The sequence below is a fragment of the Drosophila nasuta genome, chromosome 2L, assembly GCF_023558535.2.
Source record: "Drosophila nasuta strain 15112-1781.00 chromosome 2L, ASM2355853v1, whole genome shotgun sequence".
In the NCBI taxonomy this organism is placed as follows: domain Eukaryota; kingdom Metazoa; phylum Arthropoda; class Insecta; order Diptera; family Drosophilidae; genus Drosophila; species Drosophila nasuta.
In genome coordinates this window covers 23,670,525-23,694,149 of record NC_083455.1, presented here as the reverse complement: position 1 = coordinate 23,694,149, position 23,625 = coordinate 23,670,525, and the positions used below count along the sequence as shown (strand labels likewise).

Here is a 23,625-nt window from a genome sequence, read left to right as displayed (position 1 = left end):
CTATGAACAGCGGTCGTTTGTTTTTCGCTCTTATAATAAATATACACAAAATAATAAATGCAGTAATGTTTTTTTTTTTTATGCAATCAAATTTATTCAGTTTAAATTGATGGTACAGCAGTGCCGAACTCAGCAAAATGCATCATGCTGCAAAACAAAAGAAGAAATTCTTTTATTAAATATAAGGGAATATAGGAATGCAAGTACTATATTATAAATTATATTGATCAGACGCCTTTGGCCATCTTTAAGCGCGTTAACGCTTTCTGGTGGAAACCGCAAAAGGAATTAAAGGTATTCATCATTTGAGGCGGTGTACTTAAACACGTGGTAGCTTTAGAAAAAAATCTTACCTTTTCACTTCAATGCCGAAGAATGCATCAAAAGTAATTGCCATAACCTCACTTTATGTTGAAGGCACAGAGGCTCCATTACGGGAAAGCCATCTTAGGCGCTTTTAGGACAAATCCTAAAATAACATAAAAGGTTTCATTAGTAATTTTGGAAAATATACTATTTGCAGTGCATTTTTTTATTGTTTGCATCAGTTTACATTTTTCCGCATGGGTCTACTCAGTACAGGTCTGTGTAAAAATTCATCATGCTGTATTTTTAAAGCATTTTTTTTTTAAGATTCTTACCTTATAATTTATGTTTCAATTTAATGCGCGAGCACATTAACCGTAGTCACAAGTTCAAGCCTGCAAAACAAAGAAAATAATATGTTAATTACGTTCCTAATTTAGATTTGAATGGTCAAAGTATTTACTAATTGTGCCATCAGATTGCCGATTCATCTTAATTAAACAAATGTTGTACGCAATTATATTGAAAAATACAATATAAAAGCGAGAAAATGTTCATTCAGTCTCGTCATCAGTTTCATCAATTTGTGGCATTTATTATTTAAGCAATTAACAAAATTTGCGGAGAGAACTTACCATCTTTCACGAAATGTTGAAGGAAAATGAATTTTGGCGCACGTGGTTAACCAAGAAAGATCTGATAACCCGCCATTCGATAACCGCAGGGTTGTATATCATGGCCCAACGAGCAATCGATATATTTAAGCAACTCTGTATGAACAGCCGTTCGTTCTTTTTGCAGAGTTGCAGTGGGAATTGTGGTAATCGCAATAATTGAGCAACTCTGCGTGAACAGCTGTTAGCGGAGGCAACAAAAATACAACACGTGCAGTTGTTGAATTCGGACTTCATTTGTTTATTTTTAAATTTAGTACTAGAAAATGGTAAATAACTAAATGTGGCTTTAAACTTATATTTTCAAAATTATGTGTTTATACTTTAGGGCAAGCAAAAGAAAACCAAAAAGATACAAAAGCAGCGCAATGGTCAACTAAAGCGTCTGTTGAAGCCAACCGATTCCCGGATTAAGGAGCAAGTACGCAAGACTCGGAAGAAGGCCAAGGATCCGCATGAAATGAAAGTACACGAAGCCACACAACAAAGCTCGGCACTCTTCTTCCAATATAACACACAACTGGGGCCGCCTTATCACATTGTGCTCGATACAAATTTCATAAATTTTAGCATCAAAAACAAACTGGATATTGTGCAAAATATGATGGATTGCTTGTATGCCAAGTGCATACCCTACATATCGGACTGTGTGCGTGCCGAGTTGGAGAAACTGGGCAACAAATACAAGCTAGCCCTGCGCATCATCTCCGATCCACGATTTGAGCGTCTTCCCTGCTTACACAAGGGAACATATGCCGATGATTGCCTGGTGGAGCGAGTGCGTCAGCATAAGTGCTATATTGTGGCCACCAACGATAAGGATCTGAAGAACCGTATACGCAAGATACCCGGAGTGCCCATTATGTATGTGGCTGCCCATAAATACGCCATTGAGCGTATGCCGGAGGCTTACGGCGTGAAAGCTTAGTTCTATATAAGATTAATTTTACTGTAAACTTGATATAATTTTAAATATACGTTAAGTGCTGAAATCAAATCTTGTTTCTTATAAAATCGTCTACAGGCGTCTGCTCAATCCGTATCAATAAATTTTAGATCAAATTAATGGATGTTAAACTGGCTTGACTTATAGTAATTTTTATCAATACCGAATCATAATCAACAGCAGAAACGTAAATAAAAAGAAAAATTGATTATTCCCAGGTGTGATTTGTTGACGCAGAAATGAAACGATTTGTTGGATTATATTTTAAATGACGTTTTTGCTTTTATTGAATCAAGCTGGCTGCTTCATGATGATCACAATGGTGATACCTTAAGCATCGGCGTGCAGACGAGCCGTTGGCTTGGACAAGAAGTCAGAGTATGCCTGGTAGGGTGTGGAGCCCAGAGGCATCTCCTTCCACAAATCGGGTGTCAAGTAGGCGTAGGTCTTGGCAATGGCAGCATAAGTAGCCTTGGCGAAGTTACCCAGAGTGCCGGTGGAGCCACGAGCCGATGTGTAGCAATCCTCAATACCAGCCATGGTCAACAGCTTCTTGGGAACGGGAGCCGACACGATGCCAGTACCACGGGGAGCTGGGATCAGACGCACGGAGACGGAACCGCACTTGCCAGTGACCTTGCAGGGCACGGTGTGGGGCTTGCCGATCTTGTTACCCCAGTATCCACGACGAACGGGGACAACAGAGAGCTTGGCCAAGATGATGGCACCACGAATGGCGGTGGCCACTTCCTTACTGCACTTAACGCCCAGACCGATGTGACCATTGTTGTCACCGATGGCAACGAAGGCCTTGAAACGGGTACGCTGACCAGCACGCGTCTGCTTCTGGACGGGCATGATCTTGAGGACCTCATCACGCAGAGCAGATCCCAAGAAGAAATCAATGATCTCGAACTCTTTGATGGGCAACGAGTAAAGGTAGATCTCCTCCAGGGACTTGATCTTGCCTTCGCGAACCAAACGGCCTAGCTTGGTGACTGGAACCCATTCCTTGGAATCTTCCTTGCCACCACGACCGCGTGCGCCGCGTCCACGGCCACGACCGCGTCCACCACGACCACCGCGAGAGCCAAAACCACCTCGGAATCCACTACGGGCTGGAGCTGCGTCCGCCATTCTGTAATTTAAGTTAACACAAAATGCATTAGAATAATTGAGGTTAAACACGAACTATAAATATTTCAAGAGTTTACAATGCTTTTGTATCAGACGCCTTTGGCCATCTTTAAGCGCGTTAACGCTTTCTGGTGGAAACCGCAAAAGGAATTTAAGGTATTCATCATTTAAGCATTCATTTTATACATTTTGTGCCAATTGCATGCGTGTTCTATGTGCCTATCGTCGCCATTTTGAAACACGTGGTGAAAAGATTTTCACGTCTTTAAATCATAAATTTCCAATAAAATCAGAGTTGTAATTTATAATTTAAAAGCTCAAAGAACAATACATAGCACACCCGCATAAATTATTAACATTTTAAATGAATTAAGAATTAAATTAAATGTAAAATATATGCTTACTTGTAGTTGTATAAACTGTATGGAGTGAAGACAAAAACCAAATGAGCGAGAAATTCCAAGCGAAGCGGCCAGGGTGACCGAGGTGAGACCGTTTACATACACCAAGCAGATGAAAAATATACCAATATACTGAACAATTTTGCAATGTTGTATGCCTGTTGGCCCGTTGATTTTTAGTGACTATTTAAAATACTGGTAAGTTGAAAATAGCGGAAAAACATTTAAGAAAATTCATTTTTATTTGTCCTATATCCATACTAGTGCACTTTTCATCAATTTTCGAAATCTGTGAACGCGTCCGAAAATAAACGTTCTTCATAGGTTCGAGACACTTCTCCACAACCGCTTTTCCATATACAAGGTGAAAAATATGACATAATCGTTGTGTTTTGTGACTAGCGTAGTTTTTATTACACATAAATAGTAAATACGGGTTCACATAGTACAAATTGAGCCTTATTGTAGCAGAGTTATGAACTCCGCTATGAGAGGTTAGATGAGCTTTTTTCACTTGGGTCAGTTTAAGGGGTTTTTTGTATGTATATGTGTATACGTGTGTATTTCTGCCTTGGGTTAGTCATGCTATTATGTATCTAGTGTTGCCAAAAAATAAATATTGCTTATTGTCTATATTGTGTACTCGGCGAGTACGATAAATAGTTGCGTTTCTTGCATGAGGACAAATGCCTAAATGCAATTCGACCACACAATAATAATGTCTGCTTTTTTTGATTGCCACAAATTACATCCCGATGATATGTATTTCCCATCGCCTCTTCTTCATCTTCTTCTCTTTTAATTGTTGGTATGGGTGTAATAGAGCACCGTATTGCCCGGTAGTTGCCAATGCGAGGCCTTCAGTTCGATCAGCTGGAGCAGAGTGCGACGTATCGCAGCAGCAGCATCGCCGGCATTGAGGAACGCATCGCGCACCAAGGACATGAGTAGCTCCAGTTGCTGTGGCAGCTGTTGCTCCATGTCCTGGCCAATGCAGGTGAGCACATAGAACAGGCATTCGATCTGTAAGAAAGGGAAATATTTGGGGAAATTTAGGGATATTTTAAAAATGATTGAAAGCTGCAAATGGTTTGTGTCTTCGATAAGCAGTGGTTGAAATACAGGCTATGCTTAACATTGAAATTCACAACTCCCTGACCAGGAAGTAAGTCAGAGCATATAAATTTAAACTTTACCTCGGATAGAGAACGCACAGGTGGTCGAACGCAATCCTCGCAGCATTTGGAGAGCAAACTGAGCAGCACCAGAGGCGGCGGCGTTCCCTCGCTGTGGGTTCGCAGCTGGAGCTGGCGGCGTTTCAGCTGGCAGAACATTTCCGTGAGAAATGCCATGAAAGCCGTGAAGCGGACACGCGACGGTGACTTCATGCCCTGTATGGCAAACAGCAACTGTGAATGGATTAACGAATAAATAAATATTGAAATTATATAATTCTCTTAAAAATTAAAAGTGTGAATCACTTTCTTTTTTCACCTTAATCAAAAATAATTATTAGGAATTATATATTCAAAGATTTGAAAATCAAAATGTAGTCCTTTCCAGAATTCTAATTACTTAAACTTTTTAAGATTTTTTCACATGCTTTATTACCTCAATACAAAATAAGTATTAGGGACTATTTAAAGCTTTAGAAGCTATTTCACACGATTTATTACCTCAATAAAATATACATAAGTAATATGTATATGTATATCCAAAAAATGTGTCTACTTATATAGAATTTTTTATTATTCCTTTTAGGATTCTAAAATTTATATATTTTCTTGCCTAATCTGATATTTTACTTTTCTATAAGCTTTTATAGAATTTTTCTATGATTCCTCTTAAGAGTTAGTTTATATCTTTTCTTTCCTAACGAAATTACGAATTTAAATCCGTTCTTCCAGAAAATTTGGGTACATTTATAGAATTTCTTTCTATAATTATTTCTTTTAAAACCTTAAAGTTGATATCTCTTCTCGCCTATCTTTACGTTACCATCTTTACTGGCATAACCTGTTATTTTACTATTCTCTAAACTGAATTAACTTCTCTTACCTTCTCACGCTCCTGATACCACTGACGGCACGTGTTGAGCAAGGCCTCCAGGAACGTCTCCTTCTGCTCCTTGGCGATAATGTTGAGGCACAATCGGGAGATGGGCAACGCAAAGCGACGACTCTCCACGGCACGCTTGATGAACTGCGACGTCAACTCCATGAGGCAGCGTGAATTCAACTTATTCGGATCCTCGAGGGCGGTGTCAATCAGCGCCTGTATCTCGGGGGTAAACTGACCGATGTCGGCCACTTCATTGCCCAATCCCAGACCCAAACCGGCCATGCCCCGAGTCAAGGCATCGGCGGAGGAAAGCGACTTGGAGCGCTGCAAAGCGTTGCCATTCAAGTAGGGATCGAGGCCATTCAGCTGATAGTGCTGTTGTCCATTGCTGTTGTAGTGCTGTTGCCCGTTGCTGTTGACGTACTGCGTCTGCGGCTTCTGCGCCCTCGGCTCCGGTGCGAACTTGACGCGATTTGTGGACTGAGGAGAGAAGAAGGAAGCGTTAGTTATCAGTGTGATTACTCAAAAGAAAGTCTCTCCTCTTACGTGGAGTATGTTGCCGCTGGATGGGGAATTCATGAGCGGAAGTTGTCCGCCCAGCGGGCTAATGGGATGCGTGACCAGAATGGAGCGATGACGTCCACTCAAACTGCTCAGCGATGACATGTTGCCCAGGGAGAGACCCGCCTGACGTCTGTTGAGGATGGCGGCATTTTGTGTGTTGTGTTGTCCAGCAGCTGACGCTGTTGTCACATATTGTTGTGGGAAGATGAGGGACGAACTGGAAGAATGTTGTAGATTGTGGTTTAGCTCTGCAAGAAGATGGTGCAAGAGGAATAGAGTTGGGGTATTAAATATGGTTTGATTGTTACCGATTATTCTCAAGTGCCTCGGCGCTCGGCGGTGGCGTCATTGTGAACTCCTGTGCATTAATATTCAGCTTATTGCCACCACCCCCAATACCACCACCAACACTTGCACCGCCGCCACCACCATTTGAGACACTTGTGGCCAGCTCACAGCCACGAACATCTGCATTTAGTGTTGTGCATCATCATCATCATCAACATCAACATCATTATCATCATCACATCGGATGGCACGAGGATTAAAGACACACAATGGAATATACAAAATAAGTACGAGCATAATATGATTTTTTTTTTTTTGTTTTGTTTTGGGAGGAGGTTTGCGGGGAAGTTGGATTGACATGAGTTATAGACAAAAGAAGAAGAAAGAAATCAAAGGAATATGTATTTTAATAAGATTTCGAATAGTTCAATACGAAAAGGCAAAAAAGTTTGAGCTGCTGTTAAAAAGCTATATAAAGAATGATAGATTTCATTGATAAAAATGAGAACAATTCCAAAAAGAATTTATGTTATTAAGTGCACTAGATTTTAAAGCAACAAAAGCGCCAAAAACGTGTGAAATAAATAATAACAAAGAAAAAAAGAAAATATAGATCACAGAAATACATTGTTATTAATTGTTAACAGTCGCAGCGACTGTAAAGTTATTAACAGAAATGCAACATAATAAGCTACATTTCTTTGACTAATATGAAGGCCTTTGATTTGTCTTATAAATAATACATAAATTTAATATAATTACAAAATTGTTGAAGTTTAAAAAGTGTGGAGCACAGTCACAGTGACTGTTAAGTTTTTAACATACAAAAATGTAACATAAATTGCTGCTGTTAAACAGCTGCTAAGCGACAGTTGTTTGTATAATATGAACAGCATTTAATGATTGAATGAATTTGCTTATAAATAAAACATAAAATTTAAAAGTAAAACAAAATTGAAAATAAAAAAGGAGTAGAAAGTGTGGAGAAAGCTTTTAAAGAGGCTTCGCAAGCAGTACGATTTAAGAAATGTTAACTTACTTGGCGGTCTGTAAATATCCATTGCTGGCTTGCCACGCATCTGTCCAGCCTGATTTCCAGGCACATTGAACGCCAGACTGCGTCTCTTATTAATATTCTAGAAAAAAAATGCGATTAATATTCTATTTAATGAATGAAATCTAGAAATCTTACCTGTTGATTTGAGGTGCGCACAAAACTGCGTTCTCTGGATATAACACCGGGCATCATGGGTTGAAAATCGGGAGATTTGCGCACCTTGCGAGCATCGTTCTGTTGATTATTATTATTAAATGTAGCTGCTGAGATTTCCACTTTCTCTGCCATTGTGCTGCTTTTCTGCTTCTGTTTTCTTCTTATTGGTTACAACTAATTGAAAAACCTAATCTTTGGTTTTCTTCTTTCTTTTTTTATAAGCTTATTAAAAATGTTGCTTTTTCGACTTATGTTCCGTTTAGTTCAGAATATAAGCTCTATATATGTTTTTTCAATATTTGAGTAAAGTTGTACATATCACAATTCTTGTTTTTTCATTTGTTTTGTTTTTGATTTTTCTTTTTTAATACAATTAACTAAGTTTAGTTCTTTTTTTTTCGTAATCTCGTTTCCTTTATTTTGTTGCAAGACAAATTGTAATCCTCCGTTTAATCGGTATTAGCGTGGTCTGCAAATTGATAGCAAAGCAAAAGAATGTGGCATGAGTTATGAGTAGACCAGTTCATCCTCCACAGAAATCCCAGCAAATTGTGTGTGGGATTGCTGCAGTACAGAAATCTCAAGAAATAAATGTGGTAAAGCTTCGCTTGATCAACTAAGAGATACTCTATTATTATTAGCAATTATTTAAAACGTTTTCGAATATATATATAGGGTTTATAATTCTTATGAATAACTAGAAACTTCGAAGCTATTTAAATGTTAAATTTTGGTACTTTATTTAATGCGTTGATTTTAAAACTGAACCTTAGCTTCGTCTGCAACCAAAGAGTTTTGTCAACAAAAACTGTAACTCTAGCTTATGTGGTCTCTGAGTTCCAGTTGTTATTAAGCATGGACGGACAGACAGACGGACGGACGGAAGTCAGTGTCAAGCGTTATAATACCCTTTTTGCTTTATAACGAACACACGTACAAACAATCAGGTAAATATTGTAGTTGATGACTCGCAGCCAAAGAGCAAGAGAGAGAGAGAGAGAGAGAGCAAGACAAACATAAACTATTCGCACTCACACTCATGAGTGTTTCAAGCTCTTCACATCATCTAGTCGGAGGTCTGTTTAACCGGCTCAGCTTTTGCGTCGGCGCGTAGGAGTGCATCTGGTTTTAAGACCGACATTTTGGGGAGCGCACTTCACAATCGACTTCGACAATCGACAATCGCATGACATCAGCTTTTGAGCAATTTATTTCTAATTTTTCAGCACGCTTGCGAGTACTCATAAAGTGTATATTTGTCTGTGTGTTTGCGTTTGTGTTTGCTAGCTATTTTTGTCGAAATAATAATATTTAGTTATAACTATGAGCAACTAGTCGATAATTTAAACAAACAAACAAACTGCACTTAAAACTGCGTAGCAATTGATCATTTTTATAGTTCCTTATGTATAGTATACGAGTTTTCTGAAAGGCAGTCATAATAGTAATCTATTTCTGAATTTAATTTAGTCAACTTTTCGTTATCATATTTGATTTAATAACTCAAGTTTAACGTAAGTAAATTGAATTACGCGAAGTTGTATTAGAGTTTTGTATAAGACAACCTTTTAAGTATCGAAATAATTAAATTCTGCTAAGTCTAATACTGTTTGAGATGCATTATTACAGTTTTGTAGAAGACTGACTCTTATAATAATTACAGATATTTAACTTCTTTAATTCAGCTTCATCAATTCTTAAAATTTGACAGACTAAACCTGCTTCTTATATAGTATACGACTTTTATACAAGACAATTTGTCATAATACACATAGCAATATGTCAATTCCAATTCAACTTCACATATAATTCAATCTAAGAACGTCTTCTTATACAGTATAAGAGTGATGTATAAGACTGCATGTCACTAAACTCAGTCTTTCCTTGCCAGTTTTGTTTGTTAACTATATGTTTTTCCAAAACTCTTTGCTCTACTCACCTTTTAATGCAAATAATATGTCAATCCAATAATAGTTTAGTAGTTTCTTATAATTTTTATTCAGGGAGTTTTCGTTGCTATTCGCACTCTCTTGCTTTGCTTTGCTTGCCTGCTAATTGCGCTCTGTCTCCTTCGGACTCTCTGTCTAGTTCGGCAGAGATTAAAGAATCGTCGTTATGGATATTCGCTTGCTTGCTTTTGCTTGTTGTTATTGTAGTTGTTGTTGTCGTCGTCTTCGTTGATTGTCTTCCTCTGGGTCGTTGTAGTTGTTTGTGTTGTTGTGATTCGTATAGAGATATGATTGCATATGTGTGTGTATAATCATTTACTTTATACTAGAATACGCTGCGTCGTGTCTCGTTTAATTATGCTTGGCACATACGCTAACAATAATTCCAAAAAGCAAACGAAAAAAGTTTTATTTTAATTATTATTTCACTGTTGTCAGTTGTGTGCCTTATACAAAACTATGAATAAGTGACTTCTGTCTTTGGCATTAGCTGTCGCACTCACGCACACACTCAACCATGCACACATGCAGTCACACACACACACACAGTTGGAATGGATCTGATACAATTGATGATTGTGTCTTGTTATTCTTTCTCTTTTGTAGCGAGCAGCTGTTTACGAGTCTACACGGGGTGAGTCAATGGAGCGGGTGTCAGCTGCGACGCCCACTTCGACGCTAGCGGCAGCGACGTCGACAGCGGCTGCTGTGTTAAGTATACGCACCGTTGACGCTGACGTCGGCTGCAGTTGCATTAGCTGCTGCTTCTGCTGCTGATTCTTTTTCCGCTTGGCGTTGTCTATTTTTGGTTTGTTGCTTTGCGCTTATTATTCGGCTGCGCACTCTCGTTGTGTTTTTTTTTGTTATTTTTATAGTTGTGGTTTGTTCGCGTAATTTTTTCTTTTCGTTTGCTTTTTCGTTGTTAGATCGCTCGCTAGTTCTCTCAGTTATTACTCACGCACACACACACACACACTCGCACATATGCAGAGACATGTAGTATAATAAGCATAGATATTAATTTATTTTTATGTTTTTGCTTCGTTGCCGCACGCGCTGTTTTGTTTTCCTACAAATTCTGCGTTGTAGAATGTAGAAGACACATATATAAATATATATTTATTTGCAAATTCTACACATGTGTCCATACGTATATAATCTATGTATGTATCTATACTTATATTTTCTATATATGCAGTTATTCTTCCGTTTCCGTTTGCTTTGCTATGACGTCGTCTTTTCGATAGATTCTTGCATTTTTGTGTATTATTTATTCGTATCGAGTCTACTTAGTATTTGTATTGGACCAATATGATTTCCGTTTGGCGATCGCGCGCTTCTATTTATAAATATAATTCCCCCCAAAAAAAACTATGTGTATGTATTGTACTCTATATGAATCACATAATAGCAGCAAAAACGAGTCGTTTGAGCTAAATAAAAAAAAAAAAATTACCAACAATGCTGCATTTCTTTCCTCTAGATATATAAATATAAATACATACTATATACGTATATACACACATACATATATATATATATATATATAGATATAGTTAAGAATCACACTTTCGATTTTACTTTCGTTGCAATTAATCATACAAAAAATTCACTTCGATTGATTATTGTTGTGTTCGTTATTCAAATTGGTTGCAAAGTTTCAAAAGACATTCGCACATCTGCAAGTATTTTATTTTATTTATGTATCGCGATATATTTTTTTTATGGTGTGGGTAATGTGAGTATCGTTTAGTTGCTACACTCGGTGGCTTCTTTTTGTGTCTGCGTTTAAACTTAAAAATTAAATCATCGGCGCGAGCGATCAGTTAAAGACTGAAAACTTGATGAATCGCCGCCACAGGGAAAAGCTTCAGCGAGCGTCGCCCAGCCCAACATATGATCTCACATGCGAGAGAGCGAAAGAGTAAGAGAGAGTATTTTATACCAAAAGAGAATAAAAATACTCATTCAAGGGTTGTCAAGTGCGTCGTTGCAGCTGATGATTCAAAATACTTCAGTTAAAGTGCATTAAGAATTTAATTGACATAGAGAATGGCTTTTGTTAAGCTATTAGCATTATTAAAGCAAGTCAATTAAGATTGCAAAAACAAACTTGTTGTAAAATAATTTTGAATGCACTAACAGAGTTCATCCTATGATTAATAAAAGGTAGATTATTCGACTTATGATGAAACCGCTAACTTATTTAATTGTTTTGTTAAATTTACTTCAAAGTTTTCCCTAACAGACTTTAAAGATAAGGATAGGAGTTTATATTCGTATGACGCATTAATCAACTATTCTGTTAGTTATCTAAAATTATGAAATAATTGATTTTACCTTCCTTAAAGTGGTCAATTCCTTTGATTAACTTCTCAAATTGTGCTTACTTGTGTATAATTTAATTTGATAGTATATAATTTAAATACAATATTGATTCTTATAAATATACAGATACAAAATGATATCGAGCCACAACTCGGAGCTCGCTAAATAATTGTAATTAAAAAATAAACAGCATTACTTAACATACCAAAAAATGGAAAGTGAGTCGCCGTATTCGGCTCGCATAATAAATCGACTACTTAGTGGGCGTGCCTATGGAGCTGTTCAATGAATGATTTAATCGCTCCTCCTCATCCTTGTCCAGGCCCAATGCCATGGTCAGCAGCTTGACCACACAACGCTGCTCATGGACTTCGCCTCCCTTCTCATTCGACGTTATGTCTTTCTCCAGTTTTAGCTTCTCTTCGGCCGCCATCAGAATGCCCTCCTCAATGGTGCTCTCCGAGATCAGGCGATAGATGGACACAGGACGTTTCTGTCCCATGCGATGACAACGATCCTCAGCCTGCTTATCGTTGTACGGGTTAAAGTCGATGTCGTGTATCACACAGGTGTCGGCTGCTGTCAAATTGATGCCAACCCCGCCGGCTTTTGTCGACAAGAGAAACACAAAGATTTCGTCATCATCGTTAAAATCGGTGATCAAATCCTGACGTTCCTTTACAGCTGTGGCGCCATCCAAACGACAGAAACCCCAATTTCGTATCCTCAGATACTCTTCCACAACGTCCAGCATCATGGTGAACTGACTGAAGAGCAGCACACGATGTCCCTCTTCCTTCAGCTTGGGCAGCAACGTATCCAGATATTGAAATTTACCCGAATCGCATATCAAATTGGCCGGTATCTTAACATCGTACAATTCCTAGAAAAAAGCAAATTAATCTACTGTCTTGAAATGTAAATAAGTTAACTAACGTATTTGTTGCACAATTGATACACTTGGAAATCAGACATGACAGCCAACTCCTCGAAGATGTACTGTTCATTTGTCTTCTTGTACAAAGTGGAACGTGCCAGCCGCTTAGAGAATCCACGCAGCTGTTCATCCGTGAAATAGTGACGCATTAGCAGCGGATGATTGGCCATGCGACGCATTTCCATCATAATGGTGACGCCAGCGCGATCGCTGCTGCTGCACACCTCACCCTTGTTATTCGAATAGTACTCAACGAGGTCCTTATAATGTTGTTTCTGTGACGCGCTCATCGGAACTTTTTCCTGCACAAATGAAATCATTGATTAGCAAACTGTTTGTTATGCATTACTCCTTAATTTACTTACCACATAACTATGTTTTTTGGGTAAATTGTTAAGCACATCGTTCTTCAGTCGTCGCAACACAAATGGTTTCATAATGCGCTTGGCACGCTGAACCTGCGTCTCCTGGAACTGTGACAACTCCTCCTGATCGCCATCAGTTTTGTTTTTCTACAATAGAAAGACATCATAAATAGCTTGCTTAGATAATAATTCATATAGTACACACCTTGACAAACAAGGATTTAATGTCTTCAATGCTCTTGGCAAAGAACTTGGGCATCACAAAGCACAGCAAGGAGATCAACTCGAGCAGATTGTTCTGCAGTGGCGTGCCAGTTAAAAGTATGCGCATCTCTGCATTGATGTTGATCAGATTGATGTAACGTTGCGTTGTCATGTTCTTCAGCATATGCGCTTCATCAAATATGACATAGTGCAGCTTGCAAACGCGAAACATTTTTCGTTCCTCGGGCGTGGAGCCAACAATGTGATAGCTGAATAAAATAGAGTTCGATTAGCTTCGAAAAAACAGTTGGTATAACAAATTATTTACGTGGTAAGCAGCACATCAAAGCCAGTGAAGCCATCCTTGGCGAAACGCACGCGCATTCTCCGCCTCTCATCTTGCGATCCATGATACTTTTCAACAACCAAGCTGGGACACCACTTGGTCATCTCAGCCTCCCAGTTGTCTAGTGTGGACGAAGGGACAACGATCAAGTGAGCGCCCTTGCTTAAGCCATTTTCCTTTAGATAGGCAAGAAATGCAATGATTTGTATGGTTTTGCCCAGACCCATTTCATCGGCCAGAATGCCATTCATCTCCTGCTTGTGCATCACAGTCAGCCAATTGAGGCCAATCAGTTGATAATCAGCCAACTGCATGCTAATAAAAGTAACAAGAGATTAGCTGGGAATACAAAAGTACAATTAAGACATATCTTACCTGGATGTGAGAATCTTTGGCTGCTCCACAATGCTAGAGCCACTTGCTATGGCCGCCTCTAAACGAGTGACCATGCCATTGCATTTGCTTAAAATGGTCGCCACTGTGTTCTGTTTATTAATCAAATCCTGCGCATAGTTAAGTAGATCCGCCGACAGTTTGTTAGCCTCCAGTTTCTGGCGTATATCCGCCCAATCCTTGAACGGTCGCAGCTCAATCAATGCTGTGGCTTTCTTCTCGGACAGCGTTTTTACCGATTGCAGCTCGACAATTGTCGCACTGTTCATAAACTGAAACACTTTCTTCCGCTGTCCGGTCATTTTGGTGGCCATTTCAGTGTCACTGTCATCGCTGTCGTATACTTGATCCTTCGACTGTTTGACATCATCATCATCCGAGTTTTCGTAGTCCGAATAATTGTTGCTATTGGATTTGCTCCCATGCGAAGCTTTGCTACTGCTACCATTCGACGTGCCGTGCTTTAGCTTTGGCTTATCCACTGGTCCATTTGCCTTCGGCTTGCAGTGCTCCTTCAGGTAGCGTATGGAAGCCGCCACATCCCAATTTGTTCGCGACAACGCATCCTGTATGGCCTAAAATGGTAATATTTCAAAAATAAGTAATATTATTTAAAGCAGGCAACATTTTCGTTAAACACTTTCAGTTAGCTATACTCAAAATTTGGCATTTCAATTGGCCTATTTCAAATTCTTGACCTGTCGGCCTTTTTAGTATTAACTTTGTAGTAAACGCCATTGTAGCTTGCACAATTTGTAACATCATAAAATTAAATAATTTTCTTTATATTTAAAAAAGTTTTCTTGATGGCATTCATTTAAAAATAGCAAACAATTACAATTATAGTTTACTAATATTAAATTCTTGACCTAGGATTCAGCCAGCGCAACGTACACATTTTGTATGGACGCCACTGTACGGGAACAGCTGTTCAATGATGCCGGGCCCGAATACCATTTATACCGAGAACACATGTATGCGAAGAAGCGCGCGCTCTTCTCCCCACCCCTTCCCGGGTCTATTGGCAAAGAAAACCAACACCAACAGCAACTTGTGTTTGTGTGTGTGTGTAACTTACCATTGTATCATAATGTGGCATTATTTTTGCTGCCGCCATGTAACGCTCTTCTTTTTTCCTTCACCGTTAATTGCATTTTGATCTTTTTGGGCGTTTGACAGTCAGCGCTGTCGCTGTCACTGTCAGCCATCACCTGGATACGCTTCTTGCCAGGCACACGTTCTGTAGAAAACACAATTAGTAGTAACACCAGCCAAAGCACACGCACACACACTTAAAAGAAAAAGACACAATGCCTACCAGTTCTCCCCGGGCTTGCTGAGGCAGCTGCTGCATTCTTATTTATGCGAAATTGTCGCAAATCGTTTAAACTGGACTTGGAGACAGTTGGCGCTTGACTTTCTGACATTTCTAGGCAAGGATACTTGCAGCTGCAGTTATACACTATTAATTTAAAATACGTTTTTGAAATAAGTGTAATAGTTTTAATATACAATCTCTCAACTAGCGTAAATTTTCCTACAAGTTTGGATTCGCGAACCAGCGTGACCGCAAGTCATATTTCTAAAATATACTATTTTACTATGAAATTGCATGAAATACACTAAAAAAGACCGTTTTACATTGAGAAAAAATAATGCGTTTTAATGGGCGCGAATTTTTGAATTGCTAAACTTTTTACATGTTTCTGTTTTATAAATTAAGACTAATTCTAACTAACAAATCAAATATAGTATTTATTAATATTTAAAAAATTGTTTATCATCTTGCATGGTAAAACTGATCAATTACACTTATTGGGCGACATATGGTAAATACCAAAAAGTTAAAAAGTAATATACCATCAAAGCAAATGGCAGCCCGCCAATAAAATGCACTAATGTTATCGGGTTGTGTTGCGGTAGCCCTGTCGGCGTAATCGACGTTTTCGCGACGCCGTTTACAGCAGCCCTCGTTGAATTTTTTCACCAATTTGTGTGTGAGGTTAATATTTATTTCGGTGGTTGCTAACAAACAAAAATTTCAATCTAAACGTTTACAAAATCAAACGCAAGCACAACAATGGCTGGCGGCAATACACCGCGTGTGATACAGGTGACTAATATTGCGCCGCAGGCCACCAAGGACCAAATGCAAACGCTATTTGGCAACATTGGCAAAATCGAAGAAATCCGACTGTACCCCACCATCAGGGATGTCTCCTGCCCCGTCCAGTCGCGCATTTGCTACGTCAAATACACCGAGACGAGTAGTGTGCCAGTCGCTCAGCACTTGACAAATACCGTTTTCATTGATCGTGCACTCATCGTTATCCCGGTGCTCGCTATCCCTGAGGAGTATCGTGCCCTGGAGATGCTTAAGAATGGCACCATTGTGCCAGGCCTGCAAAAACCCGATTCTAAATTGCCACCAGAGGTGATCAATCGGATCGAGGGCCAATTGCCGCAGCAAGTGATCAAAACCTACGATCCCAAGCTGGTGGAATTCAATCTGCCCGAATATCCGGCGCTGCCTTCGTTCTACGATGCTCGCAAGATTGAGGAGATCAGGCGCACCATTATTGTGTGCGATGTGCGCAACGAATGGCGTCTCGACGACCTTATGGAGTGCTTTCAACGTGCCGGCGAAGTGAAGTACGCACGCTGGGCCGAGAAGGATAACAAGACCTTTTGCATGATTGAGTTCTGTGAACAGACGAGCGTCATTCACGCTCTTCGGCTGCAGGGACAGGAGTTCAAGGGTGGTCACCTCAGTGTATACCATTCCACGTACTCTATTACTAAGCCCGAGGCGAAATCCAATGAAGCCGCACAGGCAGAGATTGAGGAGGCCATGACTATTGTGAAGGAGGCACAAAGCATGATTTCAGCGGCCATTGATCCCGTCATTGGCATGCTGGCCAAGGACAAGCGACGACGTTCCCGTTCACGCTCCCGTTCGCGCGAGCGTCGCACCAGCAGTCGCAGCCGATCGCATCGCTCCAGCTCTCGGCGACGACGTCGTTCCGGTTCCCGGGAGCGACGCAGTGTCTCCAGATCGCGACGCTCGCGTTCGCGTGGCAAGCACTCGTCCAGATCGCGTAGCAAACGCTCGCGTTCCCGCCATCGTCGTAGCAGCTCACGATCCAGACGCTCCCGCTCCAGAGGTGGCAAGCATTCGCGTTCGTCACGCTCTCGCGGCAAGCGATCCCGATCACGTCATCGTCGCAGCAACTCACGCTCCAGACGCTCGCGCTCGCATGGCGTTGGAGGTGGCAGCGGAGCCGGAGAAGGAAGAGGGGGGTGGTAGCAGTGGAAATGGCAAACGGTCTAGATCACGTGAGCGCAGCAAGAAATCGCATCGTGCACGTTCGCCACGATCACGCAGCAAACGCAGCTCGCCATCGCCGCCGCCAGTGAGCAGCAGCAGCAAATCTCGCTCAAGCCGCAGCAAAGATATTGCACCAATATCATCCAGCACCAAGTCATCGTCGTCATCCTCGTCGCGTCGTCGTTCCCGGACTCCCGAGTCATCGTCACGCAAGCTGAAGGCAATCAGCGAGGATAACAACGAGTCAAAAGCGAGTTCCCGTAAATCTGTGAGCGTTGAGAAGTCGGATAACATGGATATATCCAATTCACCCTAGAAAGATAGAGAGATCAACTATTCAGAGAGATTTTGATATAAAATACACTTCAAAACCAAACTAATCTTTTGCTTTTTATCTCAAATCGAAAAGAATTCGATTGGATTTTGTATTCGCTGATCTGTAGTTCCAAGTAAAAAAGTTCATATTTCAAAATTCAGCATTTATTTCCTCCCTCTATTGTTTATTTAAGTTAAGAAGCATTACAACAACATACAATACTAAAATTGTTAGCCTAAGTTCATAAACTTTGTGACTGTTTCAATCGAGGACTTACCTTGCAGATTAAAAACACTCAAACTAAATTTCGCTGAAAGGCAGTTTTTAAATGCAAAAGGAAATGAAAAGTGAAGCTAACTGAACGTTGTACGTTAACTTCAAATTCGATAGCTTAAAACTAAACCTGGATCAGCTAACCTATCGATATCGATAAAGCTATATATATTAACAAAACAACTGATCTTGGCTTACGATAAAGTGCCGATTAATAATGTTGGTTGCCGATAAGTATAAGGCCGCCTTACATTGGTGTTTTAGTGAGATACAGCCGCGAAATATTTTGTATATTACAAGTCATACATATTATGTATATTAATGGATATAAATATTGGTATTTCGCACTGTGCACGAAACATCTGTTGTAGTTTGTTTTGGGGCCTGTCGCTATAGAGCTTTGTGCCGCCAAAAGAGCTTTTTGCTGAGCGCAGCCGGTGGGAGGCGGAGCTTTCGCTCTCTTCACTCTACAAAATGCCGACCGGCAGCAAAATATTTTTGAGTTGTCATCGAACGTTCACCGCTTGCACTTGTCGCGCAAGAAAGAGAGGAATACAGAAAGAAAGAGTTACTGCCGTGAATTTTCTATAGATATCAGTTTTATTTTTATATTGTACGTTAAACAATTAAGATTTTAATTTGTGCAAAATGTCTGCAGTTACCAAAGGTTTGTCTGTTTGTTATTGTATTTTATGTGTTTGTCCCAATTCTGCGATACATCATCATCAAGCCAAAGTGAACTTTGGACTTGTTGACGTCTTATCTGCCTCTCTGTCTCTCCTGTTGCCCCCTAGTGCTGTTAACAGTAACGAATGGGAATGTGATGGGCAAGGGGGGAGCGACTGTGTACTTTGGACCTGTTGAATGAAAATCAAGATTTGCCTAATTTGAATAATCATATCGTGTATATTATATGCTTATGTACTATGTGCTTATCTCTTGTGCTCTTCAGGCATCTACATTGTGGCCGCAAAGCGAACTGCCTTTGGCACCTTCGGCGGTGCTCTGAAGAACGTCAACCAGACGCAGCTCCAGACGACAGCAGCGAAAGCAGCGCTGGATGCAGCGGGACTCAAGGGAGAGCAGGTGGACACCGTCATCGTGGGCAATGTGATTGCGGTAAGTCTTGGGATTGTAATCACTATAACATAGATTACAAAAATTTAATATAGATTTCTAATATTTTATGATTTTGACGGGTAATGTCGAAGTAGATAACGAGTAGCGTATATATGTACATAGTCTTTACTACAAACATACATGATTATGGTTGAAGAAGATAACTTATATAGTTTAAGCTAAAAGCACTTAGATTACTAAATAAATAGACTTTGAAATTAGAATAGATATAAATAGTTCTAGTTCGATGAAATGACTTCGATGTCATTAGTATGTATAATATTAATAAATCTTTTCTCTCCACCTTTAGTCTTCCTCCACGGATGGTATCTATGTGCCCCGCCATGTGGGCCTCAACGTTGGCGTGCCCATTGAGAAGCCCGCTTTAGGCATCAATCGCTTGTGCGGCTCTGGCTTCCAGTCCATTGTGAATGGCGCTCAGGATATTCTGGTGGGCGGTGCCAAGGTGGCGCTCACTGGTGGTGTGGAGAGCATGTCTCAAACACCATTTATTGCACGAAACATTCGTTTTGGCACCACTTTGGGAGCCAACTACAATCTGGAGGATGCTTTGTGGGCTGGACTCACTGACACCTACTGCAAGCTGCCCATGGCACTGACAGCTGAGAATCTGGCCGATCAGTACAAGATCACCAGGGAGCGTGTGGATGAGTTCTCCCTGCGCTCACAAAAGAACTGGGAAAAGGGACAACAGGAGGGCGCTTTCAATGCTGAAATTGCGCCCATCAAACTGAAGGTCAAGGGAAAGGAAGTGGACTTTGTGATCGATGAGCATCCGCGCCCTAAGACCACCCTCGAGGGTCTGGCCAAGCTGCCCTCGCTGTTCAAGAAGAACGGCGTCGTCACAGCGGGCACAGCTTCCGGCATTTGCGATGGCGCTGCTGCTGTGGTCGTTGCCTCCGAGGAGGCTCTCAAGGAGTACAATCTGAAGCCACTGGCACGTCTGGTCGCCTTCTCCTTTGTGGGCGTCAAGCCTGAGATTATGGGCATTGGCCCCGTGCCCGCTATTCAAAATGTGCTCCGCGTTTCTGGCAAGAAACTGGAAGACATTGACCTGATTGAGGTAACTTTAAATGCCTAGTTTCAATAGACTTTAGATTATAATGCTTTCAATGATTGCAGATTAACGAAGCCTTTGCTGCTCAAACGTTGGCCTGTGCCGATGCCCTCAAACTGGATACATCCAAGCTGAATGTGAACGGTGGCGCCATTGCTTTGGGTCATCCACTCGGTGCCAGCGGCTCCCGCATCACCGGCCACCTTGTGCACGAGTTGCAGTAAGTTTCCCTAGTGATGAAATCTCTTAAATCTTTACTCAATATTCCATATGTCTTTGCAGGCGCAAGAAGTTGAAGTATGGCATCGGTTCCGCTTGTATTGGCGGTGGTCAGGGCATCGCTCTGCTGCTGGAAGCCGTTTAAATTCCAATCTGGATTATGCATTTACGTTTAGATTAGACATTGATTGAAAAATATATATAGCATTATGGACTGATACGATTTTGGATTCATGTGTTTTACAATTTTCCTTAAAAAAACTTCTTGCAAATGAAAGTTTTTATACGGTTTCTAACAGAAAGGTGAGATATGTTCCTTTCTTAAAATATTTAGTGTAGAATGATGAATAGAAAAGATGTTGAGCTTATGGGTTTTACAAATTTATTTTTGAAAACATTTTGCAAATCGGAAGTTTTTCATGCGCTTTCTACAAGAAAGACGAAAACTATTCGTACTAAAATTTACATACTCGTATATTATTTCAAAATTGCTAAAATGTTGACATGCAATGAATGGAATTTGTAAAGAATCTCTTAATGCATCTAATATTACAAAAACGTGTGTTGGGATGTTGTTCAGTTCGTTTGGGCGCTGGTCGAGAATAACGCCAGGACACCACTGGCAATGCCAATGGAGAAGATGTAGTTCACAAAAGGCGTTGCATTCTTCAGCAGGAAGAAGCTGATGAAGATGATGATGGCCAGGTAGATGGCGTTGTTGTAGAAGATCGAGTATGTGGTGGCCTCGTAGTCGGCAACCTCATTCTTCTTCCACAGGATGCGCTCATCCTTCTCCTTGCGAGTGACCTTCTTATCATCTCCCAACTGGCGGTTAACCTCACGGGTAACGGCTTCTTCGCGGCGTGCAGCAATCTTGTGCTTCAGCTGGAACTTGATGTTCTTGTAGGCTGTGGCCATCAGATAGGTGCTGGCTGCGGTCACCAGGACAAACAGAATGGAGCTGGGCAGCAGATCCATGTTGTGGATGCGCCAGAAGAGCCCTAGACAACAAACATTTCATTCATTAACTTGACAACGTGTCACTATTTTGGTGTAACTTACAAATTGGCAGCGCGGAGACGATGAAAGCGTTGCCATAAAATATCGTCGCCGATTTTGTGCTGACATTGCGACTGAAATCCTGCAGCAGCAGCTCCTCCTCCTTGGTAAAACCAGATGATTGCACTTTTTGTTGCTTGCCAGAGCCCATTTTTAGTGAGTTTGTGTGTTTTATTATGTGAAAACGGCCAGTGAAAGTTACAGCTACAACTCCTCAGCCTCAGCGACTACGACGAAGAATAAGAGTAAAGCGTACACGAAGGCAATCGAATCGGCAAAGTGACAGCCGCTGTTGTGACGTGTCAAAACGTCAAAAACCAAAGTGACCGTACCTTACACCTCAAAATATGCGAACATTTTAGCCGAAGAGTTTTAACAATTGGCGCAAATATTTAAACAGTTTTCATTGCACAAGCAATGCTTAATTGTGTTATTGTTTTATTTTTGTAAAATAAGGCAATTATTAATGTAAAATCACGAAATATTCGTCACTCCTTTATGGCGTGATTTAAATATATTTTAATTGGACAAATAAAAAAATGCAGGTGTTGTTTAATTGCATTAAAAATAAAAGAACTAAGCTAAAAAACAATTATTGTTCTTTATCAATAATATTAACTCTGTTATATCTTTTCATAAAATTAACTTTCAAATAAATTAAAAATTGTAATCATTTGAGTACAAAGAAGTACTAGACAATCGAAGAACCAGCTCCTCTTGTGAATTGCTCTCCTAATCGATAGCAAAAATCGATTACTCAAAGTCAACAGAGGCGCAACAGGTTCTGTAACAGCTGTTTTCGTTTAAACATTTTGAATATTAAGGTAATTTAAAGAGTAAATAATTATTGGCATGCATCCATACATTAATAAAATCTACTTTAAATACACGCATTTACTAACATGACAAATTGGTAGCTCGAAAAAAACGAATTAACCTCTTCAGCTTGTCTTCAATAAGATCGCGTCCAAAGGTCACTTGCACCTCAACATGATTTTTAAATTGTATCTTTTCAAGCATAAAGATGATGCGCTCCAAGCTCATGAACCTGGTGCCCCGTGCTGTGGCCACCACTAGCAGGCAAATGTCCACAGCTACTAAGTTGACAACGGTGCAAGTTGATGATAAGACAGGAATTGCAACGTTAACAATGAACCGGCCACCGGTCAACGGACTCAATTTGGAATTACTGCGCGATATTCATCAGTCCATTGAGGAAATTGAGGGCAACAAGAGCCGCGGTATCATATTGACATCAGTAAGATGTTCAATTTGTTTATTAGCAATCATGTATTACAACTGTTCAACTTGCAGTCAAATCCCACAATCTTCTCCGCCGGCTTGGATATCTTCGAAATGTACAAACCGGATAAGGAAAGAATTCGCGCTTTCTGGACCGCTCTTCAAGATGTTTGGCTAGCGCTTTATGGCAGCAGTGTGCCAACTGCAGCAGCCATTAATGTAAATTGATCTAGATATTATATTTGAAGTTCATATATTCAATACGCTTTTCTTTACAGGGTCATTCGCCGGCTGGTGGTTGTTTACTGGCCACATCTTGTGAATATCGTGTCATGCTGCCCAAATACACAATTGGCTTGAACGAAACCAAACTGGGAATTGTCGCACCCAAATGGTTCATGTCCACATTTGAGAGCGTCTTGCCGCGTCGTCTTGCTGAACGAGCCTTGAACCAGGGACGCATGTTTACCACCGAGGAAGCACTGGCAGTCGGCTTGGTCGATGAAGTAGCCAACAGCAAAGAAGAGGCGATAGCCAAGTGTGCCCAGTTTATTGGCACATTTGCCAAAGTTAATCCGTTGGCCCGCGCTCTAACCAAGCAACAGCTCAGGGCTGAAGAGTTGAGACAGTTGGAGGATGAACGCGTACAGGATTTGGAAAAGTTTATCTTCTTTGTTAATCAACCTGCCGTTCAAAAGGGACTGGGCATTTATTTGGAAAGTCTGAAAAAGAAGGCCACAAAGTGAAAAGGTGCTTTCAATAAAATTTTTCTATACACATTTGCAATAAACTTGAGTCTGAAAATTTACATGGGTTTATTTGTCAAAACCAGAAGTTGGGCACACCTTTTGATGCGTGATCAAAGCATGATATACAAGT

General features: G+C 40.4%; 8 protein-coding genes, 1 long non-coding RNA gene and 1 other non-coding gene across 12 annotated transcripts; 4 read left to right on the top strand and 6 right to left on the bottom strand.

The window, feature by feature from the left end:
- Positions 1–60: 60 nt before the first annotated feature.
- Positions 61–982, bottom strand: LOC132789382 (uncharacterized). Of its 2 annotated transcripts, none has more exons than XR_009632697.1 (4): positions 942–982; positions 642–701; positions 354–469; positions 61–147 (listed from the first exon to the last, which is right to left on the bottom strand). It is a non-coding gene; the product is annotated as an uncharacterized LOC132789382 (long non-coding RNA). The 2 variants fall into 2 exon arrangements; XR_009632698.1 differs by lacking the exon at positions 942–982 and adding an exon at positions 770–884.
- On the bottom strand, positions 779–895 carry LOC132783799 (small nucleolar RNA Z5). The gene has a single exon (XR_009632214.1). It is a non-coding gene; the product is annotated as a small nucleolar RNA Z5 (small nucleolar RNA).
- A 122-nt stretch (positions 983–1,104) lies between the features above and the next one.
- Positions 1,105–2,007, top strand: LOC132789353 (rRNA-processing protein FCF1 homolog). The gene is made up of 2 exons (XM_060797322.1): positions 1,105–1,249; positions 1,309–2,007. Exons 1-2 carry the CDS (start codon positions 1,247–1,249, stop codon positions 1,906–1,908), a joined length of 603 nt encoding a protein of 200 aa, XP_060653305.1. The 5' UTR covers positions 1,105–1,246; the 3' UTR covers positions 1,909–2,007.
- A 176-nt stretch (positions 2,008–2,183) lies between these two features.
- On the bottom strand, positions 2,184–3,574 carry LOC132789345 (small ribosomal subunit protein uS5). The gene is made up of 2 exons (XM_060797309.1): positions 3,468–3,574; positions 2,184–3,064 (listed from the first exon to the last, which is right to left on the bottom strand). The coding sequence occupies exon 2, from the start codon at positions 3,061–3,063 to the stop codon at positions 2,257–2,259; it is 807 nt and encodes a 268-aa protein (XP_060653292.1). The 5' UTR covers position 3,064; positions 3,468–3,574; the 3' UTR covers positions 2,184–2,256.
- Positions 3,575–3,854: 280 nt separating this feature from the next.
- On the bottom strand, positions 3,855–7,731 carry LOC132789305 (uncharacterized). 2 transcript variants are annotated; one of them, XM_060797238.1, is made up of 7 exons: positions 7,570–7,731; positions 7,417–7,513; positions 6,398–6,557; positions 6,072–6,306; positions 5,523–6,005; positions 4,661–4,873; positions 3,855–4,487 (listed from the first exon to the last, which is right to left on the bottom strand). In XM_060797238.1, exons 1-7 carry the CDS (start codon positions 7,720–7,722, stop codon positions 4,263–4,265), a joined length of 1,566 nt encoding a protein of 521 aa, XP_060653221.1. In that variant the 5' UTR covers positions 7,723–7,731; the 3' UTR covers positions 3,855–4,262. The 2 variants fall into 2 exon arrangements, with proteins under 2 accessions (XP_060653221.1, XP_060653229.1); XM_060797246.1 differs by lacking the exon at positions 6,398–6,557 and having other exon boundaries at positions 6,072–6,337.
- A 94-nt stretch (positions 7,732–7,825) lies between these two features.
- LOC132789272 (SWI/SNF-related matrix-associated actin-dependent regulator of chromatin subfamily A containing DEAD/H box 1 homolog) lies at positions 7,826–15,685 on the bottom strand. The gene is given in 12 exon segments (XM_060797183.1): positions 7,826–8,059; positions 9,530–9,912; positions 10,265–10,617; positions 11,121–12,750; positions 12,804–13,106; positions 13,170–13,316; positions 13,375–13,642; positions 13,702–14,034; positions 14,095–14,687; positions 15,191–15,244; positions 15,246–15,352; positions 15,431–15,685. Coding segments are annotated over 9 exon segments (2,544 nt in total). The 5' UTR covers positions 15,540–15,685; the 3' UTR covers positions 7,826–8,059; positions 9,530–9,912; positions 10,265–10,617; positions 11,121–12,120.
- Positions 15,686–16,062: 377 nt separating this feature from the next.
- On the top strand, positions 16,063–18,061 carry LOC132789372 (probable splicing factor, arginine/serine-rich 7). Its single transcript, XM_060797346.1, has 2 exons — positions 16,063–17,374; positions 17,409–18,061. The coding sequence occupies exons 1-2, from the start codon at positions 16,193–16,195 to the stop codon at positions 17,754–17,756; spliced, it is 1,530 nt and encodes a 509-aa protein (XP_060653329.1). The 5' UTR covers positions 16,063–16,192; the 3' UTR covers positions 17,757–18,061.
- Positions 18,062–18,535: 474 nt separating this feature from the next.
- Positions 18,536–20,665, top strand: LOC132789320 (3-ketoacyl-CoA thiolase, mitochondrial). Its single transcript, XM_060797257.1, has 5 exons — positions 18,536–18,696; positions 18,982–19,148; positions 19,459–20,232; positions 20,292–20,446; positions 20,509–20,665. Exons 1-5 carry the CDS (start codon positions 18,678–18,680, stop codon positions 20,588–20,590), a joined length of 1,197 nt encoding a protein of 398 aa, XP_060653240.1. The 5' UTR covers positions 18,536–18,677; the 3' UTR covers positions 20,591–20,665.
- A 145-nt stretch (positions 20,666–20,810) lies between these two features.
- On the bottom strand, positions 20,811–21,781 carry LOC132789364 (translocon-associated protein subunit gamma). Its single transcript, XM_060797333.1, has 2 exons — positions 21,508–21,781; positions 20,811–21,446 (listed from the first exon to the last, which is right to left on the bottom strand). Exons 1-2 carry the CDS (start codon positions 21,653–21,655, stop codon positions 21,022–21,024), a joined length of 573 nt encoding a protein of 190 aa, XP_060653316.1. The 5' UTR covers positions 21,656–21,781; the 3' UTR covers positions 20,811–21,021.
- A 465-nt stretch (positions 21,782–22,246) lies between these two features.
- LOC132789337 (enoyl-CoA delta isomerase 1, mitochondrial-like) lies at positions 22,247–23,536 on the top strand. Its single transcript, XM_060797281.1, has 4 exons — positions 22,247–22,328; positions 22,522–22,762; positions 22,819–22,965; positions 23,025–23,536. Exons 2-4 carry the CDS (start codon positions 22,529–22,531, stop codon positions 23,490–23,492), a joined length of 849 nt encoding a protein of 282 aa, XP_060653264.1. The 5' UTR covers positions 22,247–22,328; positions 22,522–22,528; the 3' UTR covers positions 23,493–23,536.
- Positions 23,537–23,625: the final 89 nt, after the last annotated feature.

Coding starts and splice junctions, on each gene's coding strand:
- LOC132789345 (XM_060797309.1), bottom strand. CDS start 3,063: ATGGCGGACGCAGCTCCAGCCCGTAGTGGATTCCGAGGTGGTTTTGGC.
- LOC132789305 (XM_060797238.1), bottom strand. CDS start 7,722: ATGGCAGAGAAAGTGGAAATCTCAGCAGCTACATTTAATAATAATAAT. Junction 7,514..7,569: donor TGCGCACCTCAAATCAACAG/GTAAGATTTCTA, acceptor TTTTTTTTCTAG/AATATTAATAAGAGACGCAG. Junction 6,558..7,416: donor GGATATTTACAGACCGCCAA/GTAAGTTAACAT, acceptor CACTAAATGCAG/ATGTTCGTGGCTGTGAGCTG.
- LOC132789372 (XM_060797346.1), top strand. CDS start 16,193: ATGGCTGGCGGCAATACACCGCGTGTGATACAGGTGACTAATATTGCG. Junction 17,375..17,408: donor GACGCTCGCGCTCGCATGGC/GTTGGAGGTGGC, acceptor GAGAAGGAAGAG/GGGGGTGGTAGCAGTGGAAA.
- LOC132789320 (XM_060797257.1), top strand. Junction 19,149..19,458: donor TCGTGGGCAATGTGATTGCG/GTAAGTCTTGGG, acceptor CTCCACCTTTAG/TCTTCCTCCACGGATGGTAT. Junction 20,233..20,291: donor AAGACATTGACCTGATTGAG/GTAACTTTAAAT, acceptor CAATGATTGCAG/ATTAACGAAGCCTTTGCTGC.
- LOC132789364 (XM_060797333.1), bottom strand. CDS start 21,655: ATGGGCTCTGGCAAGCAACAAAAAGTGCAATCATCTGGTTTTACCAAG. Junction 21,447..21,507: donor CGTCTCCGCGCTGCCAATTT/GTAAGTTACACC, acceptor TTTGTTGTCTAG/GGCTCTTCTGGCGCATCCAC.
- LOC132789337 (XM_060797281.1), top strand. CDS start 22,529: ATGATGCGCTCCAAGCTCATGAACCTGGTGCCCCGTGCTGTGGCCACC. Junction 22,763..22,818: donor GCGGTATCATATTGACATCA/GTAAGATGTTCA, acceptor TTCAACTTGCAG/TCAAATCCCACAATCTTCTC. Junction 22,966..23,024: donor CAACTGCAGCAGCCATTAAT/GTAAATTGATCT, acceptor TTTTCTTTACAG/GGTCATTCGCCGGCTGGTGG.